This window comes from Rhinolophus ferrumequinum, chromosome 16 (genome assembly GCF_004115265.2).
Source record: "Rhinolophus ferrumequinum isolate MPI-CBG mRhiFer1 chromosome 16, mRhiFer1_v1.p, whole genome shotgun sequence".
Classification (NCBI taxonomy): Eukaryota; Metazoa; Chordata; class Mammalia; order Chiroptera; family Rhinolophidae; genus Rhinolophus; species Rhinolophus ferrumequinum.
In genome coordinates, this window is record NC_046299.1 from 1,358,245 (window position 1) to 1,371,449 (window position 13,205).

A 13,205-nucleotide genomic window follows, 5' to 3' on the forward strand; every position below is an offset into this window, starting at 1 on the left:
CGGTTCGATCCCCACATGGGCCACTGTGAGCTGCACCCCCCACGACTAGATTGAAATGACTACTTGACTTGGAGCTGATGGGTCCTGGAAAAACACACTTAAATAAATAAATTTTAAAAAATCATAAAAAACTTTTTTTAGGATTTTTGCATCTGTATTCATCAGAAATATTGGTCTGTAATTTTTTTGTGTTGTCCTTACCAGGTTTTGGTATCAGAGTGATGTTGGCCTCATAAAATGAGTTAGGGACTACTGTCTCTTCTTCAATGTTTTGGAAGAGTTTGAGCAGGATTGGTATTAGATCCTCTTTGAATGTTTGGTAGAATTCACTGGTGAAGCCATCTCGTCCTGGATTTTTGCTTTTGGGAAGATTTTAGATAATTTCTTATTGAAGAAAGCCGCTGCCATGCTCGTCCATCTCCTTTCCTCCCCTGACTGTCCATTTAGCTCTCGGGGCGTTCAGATTACCCAGCAGGAGCCGCAATTTGCTCTCTGGGGTAGTGTCATTAATCTCTAGTCTTAATAAAATGGACATTCAAATTATTGTGCACCAAGTTACTTGGAATCATCAAGATAACAATCAATTAGCATTTCTAACCTGATTCACAAAGCTAAGAGAATTTGCCACCCTCTGAGCCTTGTGTAACTTGTGTGTCCTGGCCTTGTTGGGGTGGCAGAGCCCATTCTATGCTCCTGTTCAGGGCCTGCCCATTCTGGGGTGACTCAGGGCTTAGCCGTTTGTCGTTCTGTGCAGTGGGGTGGGTGGTGCTGATGTGACACTGATGTGACAGGACCCAGCGAGCCAGCTGAGCTTGTATCATCAGGTGTCCCCGATAGGGACACAGAAAGCTGAGCCCTCTGCTCCTTAGGTCTGTGGAAGGGCCCCATGGGGGAGGAGAAGGAGCTGGCTTAATCCTGGCTGGTGGCCCCTTCCATGCTGGGAGCTGGGAAGCACGGGCACCTTTCATCACATGGTCAGGGGACAGTAACCTGGAGGGATCGTTGATCACGGGGTGGGGTGTAGGTGGGGGGGGCTCAGAGCACCACGGAGGGATCTTCAGGGTCTGTGCCCACAGCCGGGGGCTTCAGTCCCAGCCCCTGAGCCTGCCCAGTCACCCAGGATGACAATTCAGAATGCGGGACCTGGCAGTGTGGGTGGACACAGGTGGCTGGGCTCTGTCATTCCCACTTTCACTGAAGCTGGCACGTAGCAATGCAAAGAGGTGGAATGCGTCCAGGCTCTGGCTCAGCTCACGTGGGAAAGCAGGAGAGAGATGGAATATAAGGGTGTGGATGAGGTCTCCCAACTCTGGGGACCGGGAGGGGACGGCAGAACCTGAAATGTGTGTGATGTGTGGACAACGTTAGATCAAACAGGTCGAGTAACAGCCGTGCCTCATGCTGGGAAGAGCTGGTTCCTAACAAAGTTTTAAATTAAAAGCTACATTGAAATCAGCCCTTTGCTGAGCAGTCTCTGTCACGGATGCGTCATGCCTGTATATCAACCCAAACAAAGAAGGACCTGCGTGGATAAAGTTAGAAGTCACCTTCCAAATACCTTAAATGAAGGGAGGCAGAGAGGGAAATGAAGCAAAAGTTCGCCAGCATCCCACGTCGGTTTTCCTGGGGTGGGGCGTCTAACAGGCGAGCTTTTAACAGGGAAGGTGCTGGGGTATCTTCCTTGAGCGACGGTTGTCGTGTGGGCTCTGCTGGATATCATATTGCAGAAACTGAGTGATCCTTCCAGGATGTGAAAATGTGGGCACTTCCAGAGATGCACTTGTGAGGTTCTTTCCTTCCTAGTGTCTGCTGAGTGACCAGGACAAGCAGACATCCCTTCTCTGACTCTGGTGCATGTCGGTGTTTTATTCTTCTGTGTCACACAAGTACCTGTCACTCACTAAGCCAAATGTAGGAAGCAAGAGGCTTTTGTGGAGTTTTTATTTCTCCTGTGGCAGCCTTGACAGCAAATTATCTTCTTTCTATTTGGGAAGCTTTCATCTGGGATGCTTATCTCTCTCATTGCTGACTTGTACCTGGGGACAAACCCTGATGTTATTTTCTTATTTCCTGGAAAGACTTGAGAAGAGGGGTTTCCAGCACCCACTATGCCCAGCTCACACCGGGTTGGCTGGACTTGGAGACTATGCAGGGCTGCTGCCTGAGTGCTGTGGGTCTCTGTGGCCCCTGGGGAGGCAGATGCACATGGAGGTGATTCTGTGAAAAGGGGGATCCTGAAAGGAATGGGTTCCGTACTGATGGGTGTGCTTGTCCCTGGGAGCTGTGTATCCAGGCACGGGGACCCAATGCTCTCAGGACAGGAAGGACCAAAGGTCCTGTGCTCTGGACGCCAGTCTCTGCAGCTCCCCCTCTGCCCACACGTGCCCGCTGGAGGCCCCGGGCTGCCCCCCCTCCCCGCCCCCGGTGAAACCCTCTGTACACACGCGCCTACTGGAGTCACTGTCTGGTCAAATCATCACTTTTGCAGCAATAATTACCAGTTTGTAGACATAATGCCTGAAGGGTTTCCACCGGAGCTGAAATCATTTGCTAAATAGACATCACAAACGAATGTTCATTCTCTTGAATATGGGGCTCAGCAGAGTGGGCACAGGGCTGGCGTTTGTCAGGCGAGGTTTCCTCCTCAGCAGAAGACTCTCCAGTGTTTCCGTCCTCCGCACCTTGTGCCACCCCGAGACCTGGCAGCCTTCCTCCCACATGGCGTTCCCCAAGATCGAGCCACCCCGCAGAAGCCTCCCGCCTGCTCTTTTTCTGAAATTAAATGGTTAGCGTTCTACCCACTCTGCAATCCACTGGCTATTATCATTCACAACCTGGTTTTGGTGACTCTCCAATGCCAGAGTGTCCTCCCGGCTGAGCATTTCTCTGGCATACTGGCCAGAGGCCTGGACCAGGGGTGACGGCCCTCTCCAGCTGCCTTCTTGTGCTCTGCCTCTGAAGAATGCAGGCAGTGACTGGTTCTGTGGGGGGACAGCAGGCTGTCCTCCAGTGCATGCCCAGAGAGAGGAGAAAATCCAGAGGGGACGAGAGCAGGCAGTGCCGTCCAACCTCTGAGCGGGCCCCCTGAGCGGGCATCGTGAACTTGCACAGTGCTGGCCCAATTAACATGCTTAGCCTGATGCCGGATGGTTCTGGAGCCCCTGACTGTCGCACTGTCCCAGCTCTTATGGCCACTAGCCTTTCTCCTCACCTTGGAATCCTGGCAAAGACAAAACCCAGCTACTGTCTGGGTTCCAGCTTGGGAGGCAGGTTCTGGGAGTGTCGACAGCCAGGACGCCTGAGACTACAGTGCGTGACACAGAAGCCACCTGCCCGCCCATGCTGCCGAGGTTTAGATAAATCAGTGTGTCAGGCGTTGCCAGAGGCCCCTGTGCACATAGACCCAGGCGGGCTCTGCGGGCCCAGGTGTCTCAGACAGGAGGATGGCGACTTGGTCAGACAGAGCCAGGTGCCCTCATTCTCCAGGTGCCTTTGTGAAGTCTCTAAACGTCACTGAGCCCCGCTGTCTTTGGCTACGAACAGGGACAGTGGACGCTGTCTTTCACGTGGTTGTCGGGGTGATTTAGGGTAAGACGTGCGAACACAGCTCTTTGCACGTCTGGCTGTCAGAGGAGGTGGACGACGGTAGAAATGGCAAAAGCGGCAGCGAAGGGCCCAGAGGAGGCACGCTGGGGTTTGTGCAGCGGATAGCCTGCTCTCCTCTGGCCATCTGCGCAGAGAGCATTCAGTTAATTACTGCTTTGCTTAAAACATCGATTTTTATAAGTAATCCTTGTGGGATAGCATCTCTGGCTTATCTCTTAGCTGGCTTAGCAGTTTTTTCTGGGTTTTGGCTGCACCTATCTCATCTCCCTGTTACGTACTCAGCTCAGGGATTCTGTGCAGTCCTCTGGGAAAGCCAGTTATGGTAATTATTTATCAGCTACACGCCTGATAGAGTGCCTACCCCTCCTCCCAGACAGCTCCGGGGGCCCCTCTGGGGAGCAGCTGGCGTCCCAGGGCTGTCCTTGGCTCCGTGCCCCTCCTGGCTGGCTCCGCGCGCAGCAGGACCTGCAGCCTTTATCTGTTTGCATCGGTGGCTTCTGTTGCATCGTCTTTCCAGGCTCAAGCCGTGTGCGGTCTGGCGTGCAGAGATGCTGATAGATGCCTGGCCCGGGGGCGGGGGCGGGGGGCAGAGGAGGGAGCAGAGAGGAGGGTGCGGAGCAGCTGGCAGCTCCCCTAAGGGCCCCCCTTTTCTCTTGCACACCCAGCAGTGAGAGTCTGTTGGCACCGGCCTCCCGGCATGCACTCTGCTCACTTACAACATGCACACGCGTTTGTGAGCTCACGGGTGCTCCCCGTCTGTTGGAGGTTTGGTGTGAGGTTCTGCTCCCACAGCAGATCTGGTTCTAATGTCAGTATCGCTGAGACCTCGGGCCTCTTCTTTCCATTCAGCCTCCAATTGTGACAATACTTTTATCGATATTGGTCATTAAGTTTCTGTCTCCACCGATGATGTGCAGTCGCTGTGTGAACTAGCAGGAGAGTGTTGCATTCACACATGCAACCAGATGAATTCAAAACAAGTGAAAAACTATCTTTCCACGCGTTTGAGAGGCAGATAAGGTTTACTTCCTTACTCTCCTTCAGTTGGCATGTCATTTTGACAACAGAAGCCATGGGGTAACAATGTTGCCACACTTCCATCTGCAAATTGGTCTTGTCTTAGCATCTGTTTGTTTAAAAACGCCATTAGTGCCTTTCTCGTTCATTGCTAAACCATTCTCTTCATCTTGAACAGTAGATCAAGTCCGTCAGTAGGCAGCACACCAGAGGTTGTCAGGTTTGGCGCCGTCTTCTCAGGGGGAGGCTGTCGGAACGGCATGTTTCCTGGGCTCTGTGCCCCCTCAGCGGCCCTGTCTCAACAGGGCAGCCGGGTAGTTAGTCCCCTGTCCGGGTAGAAACACCTGTGGTGAACTGACAAGAGGTGTAGATCCCGTGGGAGAGAAGCCGAGTTTAGTAAGAAACGTTCTGCGGGGTTTGGCAGTGTGTTGGCTGTCACCAAACTACCGCATGAGTCTGACATGCGCGCAGCACTCGGGCCGTGGGCACCTGTCCCAGGACGGTACCTGCAGAAATCAACTTCTGAGCACACAGTCGTGTGTCGTGGTGATTTGTCACGGGCGATCCCTGTGATAGCACTGGTCCAGTGAGTGGCCGACAAGTCCCTTGCCTGGGACGCTGGGCGGGGTTAACCATGGGGCTGGGAAGGCCGTTTAGTGCCGAGGGAAGTGATCTTGTAACATCTCACGACAGGACCTTCCTGACGGCCCCCCTGGAGCTGTCACCCACCCACCATTCAGTCGCCATTCCCTGCTTTACTTTCCTCCATGGCGCCGTCACCCTAACGATGAAGCCAGTGGACGGGAAGGGGTAGCCCCCGCGTGTCCCCTCCCTGAGGCAGGCCTTCGTGTGGCTCCCTGTGTCCCTGGGGTGGGGGCGACTTGCTGGGCAGCAGGCCAGCCGCGCAGGTCTGTTGACCGAAGGGCAGTGCAGTGTGGCAGCAGGTGCGGTTTTGTCACCTGCCTGTTTCCTGGACGGTGGCGAGCCGTCCCCAAATGCACTGAGTGCTCTTCCCTGACACGGTGCCACTGGCTGTGCAGCGTCCATTGAGTGGATGGGCCGTCGTCACACAGCCGTGTGCCCCTTGCTGGTATTTCCTGTTGCTCAGGATAAACCTTCCTCTGAAGGCCTGGAGCGTGAGGATGAATTTCAGGAAGGGAAAGGCCAGATCAAAAGATGGGAACACATAAAGGTTTTCAAAACCTGAATATTTTTCAACTGCTTTCCAGAACTGGGTAAACTAGATTACCACCGCCAATGCAAGCTGGTACCTGCAAAGCATTTCTTAGAAACCACAACTATTTCAGGGACTAAGGATTCCATTTAAAAAACACACACAACTTTACTGAAAAAAGCAGAGACAGAAGCAAATTTTCAAATTCTTCCAACAACAACCCCCCCAAAAAAAAAGAAAAAAGAAAAAAGAAACCAAGCTGGGGGCTCCCAGATGGCTCAGTTGGTTAGAGCACGAGCTCTCAGCAATAAGTTTGCAGGTTCAATTCCCGCATGGGATGGTGGGCTGCGCCTCCTGCAACTAAAGATTGAAAACGGCGACTGAACTTGGAGCTGAGCTGCGCCCTCCACAACTAGATTGAAGGACAATGACTTGGAGCTGATGGGCCCTGGAGAAACACACTGTCCCCCAATAATAAATAAATAAATAAACAAACATAAATAAATAAATAAATAGAAAAACCAACCTGGATTCTGAGTCTGGAGCCTGACCCCTCAGGAGGGGATCCCCAAGTGGAGATGGGTGTTGGGTGTCTCCAGGTGCTCAGGGACCAGCTGAGCCTTGTGGGCTGTGGCACCCCCCTGCGTGCTGACCGCTGCCCCTGTCCCACGCCCCTCCCCCACTGTATACGTGTTTCTCGGGGGCTCAGCCGGCCCTCCTCAGCTGCTCCCAGCCATCACACACTGTTCACCATCGTCTCCGATTATGTACGTGACACACGTGCACTGCAGCCAAGCCCCTTCTCTCTAAGGCTGGCATGTGCCCTGGTGACTGTCAGCATTGTGACTCGCTGGGCATCACATGGCCGTGTGTGTGCTCTGTGCACCACCGGCATTTTGAGAGCTCGCTGTTTATTTCTGGGATCATTGTATGTGGCGTGGGCAACAGGAAAGGGGGTTGGCACTGCTCTGGTGTTCTGGGTGCTCGCATGTTGCATAATGACATGTCCTCTGTCTGCTGTGGCCACGGGGCAGCCCCACGTTGAACTCCTGTCCTCTTCTGCAGGTGGCCGCCACAGCAGCCTCAAGCCCGTCGGCAGCAGCCCCACCATCACCATCGCTGCCACCGCGGCCATGGTCTCCATGGAGCCCGAGGGACGGGGAGGCCCGTCACCCTCCAGCGTGCAGCCCTGCCATTTCCTGACACTGGCACCCTTCAAAATACCCCTGCGGACTGCCCCCTTCTCTGGTAAGTAAGAACATGGTCTCCCAAAGCTTTGAGCTGGTTCCAAGCTGCAGTGTGGGGAACGAGCCAGGGGGCAGCCTGTTGGCAGGTGCCCACCTGCCTGGACTCACGTGCCATGGGGCACCCAAGCCCGGCTCTGGTACACAGGTTTGCTCATCGTCAAACTACACAAATGGATTCGGTTCCATTCAACAATGTTGGGTTACATCAACTCGGGCACTTTGTGCTGCAACACGAGTTTTACGGTTACTGTTTGAGGAAGCGAGACTCCCTTCGCTAACTCTTTGGGGGAGGCGGGGCAGAAGTCGCTGACAGGGCACAGATTCAGAGAAATTTGTAATTTTCTTACATGAAGCATGGAGCCATGTGCTAGGAAGTACTGATGTGTCTAAATTGATAAATCACAGAAAAGGACCATGCCGAGACTCGTATGGAGCTTTCTCCAAGTCAGGTCTCACCTGGGTGTGCGGCTGGGCTGTTCTGTGCGTACGGGGTGGGGGTCTGCCCACCATGGCAGGACCTCTGTGGAGCCCACCAAGCCCTTGGCATGACGGCCACAAAGGCATTTGTGTTCCTAGTGCAGTGGGTGTGGAGGCAGCGGGGGTGGGCATCCTGGGGTCCTGCGTGGTGCTGAGGTGCGTGCTGGGCTCAGGACGGAGGTGGAAGGCTGCACCCTGCACTGGTCGTGACTGCTGTCCACATGTGTCCACAGCTACACACGTGTGCCTATTAAGCATCCTCATGAACTCATGTTCAGGTGGTTCCCTCACACAAGCAGCAGTGATGGGGAGGACAGTGGTTCTCAGACCTTACGAGCTAGTGCTGTTGTGTTAGTTTTAGTTTTTCATGTGATAAGGTAAGCCTTGAACAGAAATCTAATATGAATTGTATACTACAACTAATGCTGGCATTCTAATTCTAGTACTAGTATCATGACTTGCTACGTTATCAGTAATAGAAACGTCACTAGATGGTGAGATATGTACAAAGGGTGCCAAAAAAATGTATACATATTTTAAGAAAGGAAAAAAAAACTATATTAAAATTATAATACTCAATTTATACCAATAAGAAAATATGAGTACAAGTCATGTTTGACTTCTGCAATTACAAGAGGTGCTCAAGTGCTTACCATCAGCGTACTTTTAATACAGTATTTTTTTCTTTCTTAAAATGTGTATACATTTTTTGGCATCCTCTGTATATTACACATATGTGTACTTTATATGAGAAAAAGGCATATGCCTGTATATATATATATATATGTTCATAGTAGAAAGGGAAATAACGTAGTTGTAGTTATTTCCAGTGTGGGCAGTGTTTCTGGTTTGCTGACCTCGCTTCCGGTGAATCTAATGTGGTTTTCTCAACACTGGACCTCCGGCTTCCATTTCTCTATGATGGGGAGATAAATTAGTTGATAAATTAGTTGCTCACCAGAACATTGTATTCTCAAGAACAAAGTCTTCTTTCTATTTCGGCGTGTTGGTGAACATGCATTTAGGGTATGATGGGGGAAATAAATAAAACACATAGATAATCTCTTGTGTGGAATATAATTTACAGCTCTGTCAAGATTTTGGTTAAAATCCATCAATCCATTGACATTTATTAAGGATGACTTACTATTTTTCAAGAAAATTAATCTTAGAAAGAACCGAACACTGTGGCCCAGGAGTGGCTTCACTTTCCATGTCTCTCCTAGGATTTATAAAGTGACATAATAATTAGGCATCTTTCCATGTTTGCATTTTATAAGGCTCTGTAATCAAATTTGCCACAATGTGCATTCAGTTAGGAAAAGACAAGCATCAGTGTTGTCTGTCTTGGAGGTAACTGCCAGCATGGGCTGTCAGACAGAGGAAAGGGGCGGCCCTCAGAGGACGGTCCTCAGACCGCCTTGCACTTTTGGTCCATTTGGTTCGAAGGCTGCAGTCTGCAGTAGAGGCTGGATCTGGACCAGTGACCCCAGCCTGGTGGGTGGCCTCTGAGCGGTGTGCCGATCCCAGGCATTGAAGACTGTGGCTCTGATTGGGGTGCCCCGGTAAGTGGGGTCTTGGGGAGATAGGCCCACCGCGTAGTGTCCTGGCTCGCTCCAGACCTCAGCAGGAAGCATGTGAGTGAGACTGGCTGTGCCCACGTGAACGCCTTTGCAGAATTTCCCTTGAGGACTTTCTGAAAACCAAGGCTTGAAGGAGACTGAGGGGAGACCACTTGTGTGTCAGGGCTGGTGTTTAGCCGTTGTCAGTCGCCCCATAAATGAGATTCCGTGAGATTGAAGAGTTGACTGCCCTGGTGAACATTCTCAGTGGGGGTTCAGGCAGCCCGCTAGGAAATCCCTGACACTCCTTAGAATAGGTGGGTGGGGGCGGGGCAGGGGAGGACAAAATACCCTGTCAAAGGCCCGGCGGGGGGTAGGGGAGGAGATGGGATGCCACTGGTAGCACAGCAGGTTTCGTAGACCAAGAAAAAGGCGCCTCTTTGTGGAATTTGCTCCGTATTCCATTGGTTTTAAAAAAGCACATGAACTTTAATATATCTACAGATGAATAACCCTGTTTTTATTTAGAAGGTAATAATTCCCATTTTAGTTAAATGAACTAGACTCTTTCATTCACCCCCTTCACTTGGTAATAGAAGCCAAATAATCTTAGAAGCCCCGCATACTTTAGCTTTATGATTCTCAACGTGGGACAGTTTCACCCCTCGGGGTATTTTCAATGGGTGGACAGATTGGGGGCAGGGCTGCTACGGGGATCTAGCGGGTAGAGACCAGGGATTCTGCCCTACATCCTGTAATGCCCGGACAGCCCCCATGGTAAAGAGTTGTCTGGCCCAACATGTTAGTAGAGCTTGTGTTGAGATGCCCCGGTTAACATTTTAGAACTCTGTCTATACTGTCAAAACCTGTATTGGTGTGCGAACGGTCCACCTGCATCTGGGGGAGTTCGTGATCCAGTAACCGCGGGGCTTTGAAGGAAATGGCTCCGTGCTGGAGAGAAGATCAGCCATGAGTTACACTTAATTATATGCCTGTAATGCGATTCAGAGTTTCACATCATTTAAAGAACCCCACGACCCGTTCCTAATTCGGTTGTAAGCTGGGTTTTCTTGTTCAGCGTGCTGCCAAAGCCAGTACTTGCTGTTGCTCTTCCAAAGGACCGTGCGTGCCTGGGTAGCGGCTGGCCTAATGCTCATGTTAGTCTGCTCACACCTGTCCCCTTCCCTGTCCTGTTTGCCACCTGCCAGGGGGCCATGTCTTCCTGTCCTGGCCCAGTTCGCACCAGGGTGCGCTCATCACATCTGATGAACTGACGGCTCTGTGAACTGATGCTTCACCAGTCCCCTGACTTTGGTGTCCGTTCTCCACCTTGTACGCACATTGACAAGTTGGTATAAACTTTTCCTCATGTGATTTCTAATGCGGTTTCTCACAGATTGCTCCCGGATCGAGGTGAGGTGGAGGGGACGGAGGGTGCAGGGGGCCTTTACCTGGACACGTGGCCTGTGTTGGCGGCATGAGCAGCTGGAGCGCGGCGGGCAGCGCGGGCGGTCTGCGTCTCCTTCCAGCAGGTTTCAGCTGAACAATCTTGCTCAGCGTTAGAGTTTCAGGTTCAAGAAGGAGCACGTTCAGGGTTAAAACGTACCTGGCACCCTGTTTCTTTCTTAGTTTTGAAGGAGAACATGGACTTGATTGGGGGAGAATGAAAGACCTGCTCTCTCTGGCTTAAATCCTGAGGGGTGAAGTGGGCACCCATTTGGGGGATACAGATGCAGTGACCCTCCAGCGTTGGCCCGTATTGGATGAAACGCAGGAGGCGACTCTTGCAAGGATGCTGTAGTTTCCGTTAAACCTTTGCCCACCATTTGAGTGAACAAGGGCGGCTAGGAGTGACCATTCTGGTCGCCAGGAGAGCAAACAATGATCCGATGCAACGATTCCAAAGTGCCATCTGCCTTGGAAACCATTTACCACCTGTCCTTTGGCTTCCAGGACTATTGAATGGTTTAAATGTAACAGTTTGTCCTGCCACAGAGCAGCTGGGAAGTGACTTTTTTTCTGTCAGTAACTTACCTGCCAGGAGACTTAGCAAGTCAGGGGAGTCCTGAGCGGGGGTTCCAGTGCGCCGCCTCTCCGGGGACTGTCGCCTTCTCTCCGGGGAACCCATGGGGGCCGACACAGGCTCTGTGACAACAGTGACCCAGCCGTTGGGGGTGTAGCCGTCCCTTTTTCCATCCAGGAATAGTTTCCGCCTCCACTGGAAGAGAAAATGTCATAATACATATTAACATTTTAGAGATTTTTCAGAGACAAAAATATCAGAACAGCATAATAACTCTCACTCCTAAACGTCTGAGACCCAGCTGGCTTCTGTGAGGAAGACATATGTGTTTCTGACAGGAATTAAGCTCTCAGTAGAAAACATTCTGGATTGAAATGTAAAAAAAAAAAAAAAAAAAAAAAAAAAAACCAAAAAAAGAAACCCAAAGACTTTGTTATCTACAAATGAACTCACATTAAGGATGCAACAACACACAGTCAGGCGGCACGATGGCATGCACGGGTGGAGGGGCAGCATTTGCTAAACGAGAGCCTGTTGCTGGGACCCAAAGGGGCTGGCGGGAATGGCTCCCTCTGACAGCAAGTGTGTCTAGAAAGCTCCTCCCTTCACCCTTCTGCCTCCTGGGCTCCATTCCTTGCTAACTTCCTGAGAAGCCAGCACCTGGCACTTCGGCTTCTTGAGCTATCTCCACTGTGAGCTTCAACTCACTCTTTGAAAAGAAAACTAGAAATACGTCACGCACACCAAAGCTGCATGTTGCCACCAAGTAGAAAGAACACCCATACAACGGCCCCCACGCCTTCCTCGGACCCTAAGAAGGTAGGCGCTTCCCCCCCAATGCTCCCGGGAGCCTGGACTCCTGCCCCCGCCCCAGGGACACTCACTCTTCAACATACGGGCCAGCCATTCCTTCACCGCTTTAAAAACGTGTTCACCACACACATAGATGTCTCTACATGGTATGTTGCTGAGTTTCTGTTTTTTTAAATTTTACATCAGTGTCGTCATAGTTCATGAATTTCTGATTGCCTATTTTGCTCAAAATGACGTTTTTCTTAAAATCACGGCCACCCACGCTTGTCGTTGCAGTGCAGTCTTGTTCACTTTGGTTAGCATTCATTCATTCATTCATTCATTCATTTCTATGAGTCTGTACAGTGCATCGTTCCTTCCACTGTGGGTGTCTGGGCTGTTTCCTGAAATGTCCCTTCTGGGAGCACTTTCCTCTCCTGCTGACATTTTTCGGGGTGCATGCGGTCTTTGCACAGATCTGAAACCGGGTGTGCCCTGGCCTGGTCCCCGACCTCCTGCAACCCCCACTTTATCTTCAGCCCCTGGGTCCTTAGGTCCAACCTGGCACTCCTACGCTATCTAATGGACATCTCAAATCATACTTGTCTGTGAAGGAGGCATTGATGCTGGACCCGTGGTCCTGCTCCTAGAACAAAACAAAGGAGCTTGTTTGCCCCTGAGTAAGCCTCATTCTCCCCTAGTGCTCCCCAATTCCGTAAGTTGCACCCCATCTGGCCAGTTGGAGCTCAACACTGAGGGGTCATCCTTGGTCCCTCCTTTTGCCTGATGCTCCCCATCCACTCCATCAGCGCTGTTGTCCCTCCTTCTGATCGACACCCCGAGTCCACCGTTCTCGTCTGAGCTAAAGAGAGGGCACCAAGATGGCGAGCATATGGTGGTCCCAGAAACCAGCACAGTCCAGCCAGCTTCCGAGTCTCCAAGGCAGGGGCCGCGGTGCTGGGGTGGACGCTGAGATGCCCTGGCTGAGAAGAGAGGAAGCACACCCAGCGTGGGGTCAGAGCCTCTGCAGGGGCTCTGCTGGGTCATGAGGACAGAGACATGCGCTCGGGAAACATCAGCTAAGAAAGGTCCATGCAGTCACAGTGTTCTGCCCGTCTGCCTTTTCACTAACGACGGAAATGGTGAGCTTCCTTCTCCAGCAGCACACGGAACTCCTCAGGCCCCTAAGAAGTCAGAAGCCATGCCAGCGCCTGAGGTGGCCTGGGAGAGAGGACTGTGCTGCCTTTCAGGGGACCCAGGCTGAGCGCTGGCCCTCAGCCCTGCACCTCCATCCCCCATGGAGTTTG

At 51.7% G+C, this 13,205-nt stretch overlaps 1 protein-coding gene across 1 annotated transcript in view; it reads left to right on the forward strand.

The window, feature by feature from the left end:
• TCERG1L (transcription elongation regulator 1 like) overlaps positions 1 to 13,205 on the forward strand; it is a 137,786-nt gene that overhangs the window by 18,878 nt on the left and 105,703 nt on the right. Inside the window, exon 4 of the mRNA XM_033130863.1 lies at positions 6,863 to 7,045. Within this exon, the coding sequence (XP_032986754.1) occupies positions 6,863 to 7,045 (183 nt within the window). The remainder of the gene's footprint in view (positions 1 to 6,862; positions 7,046 to 13,205) is intronic.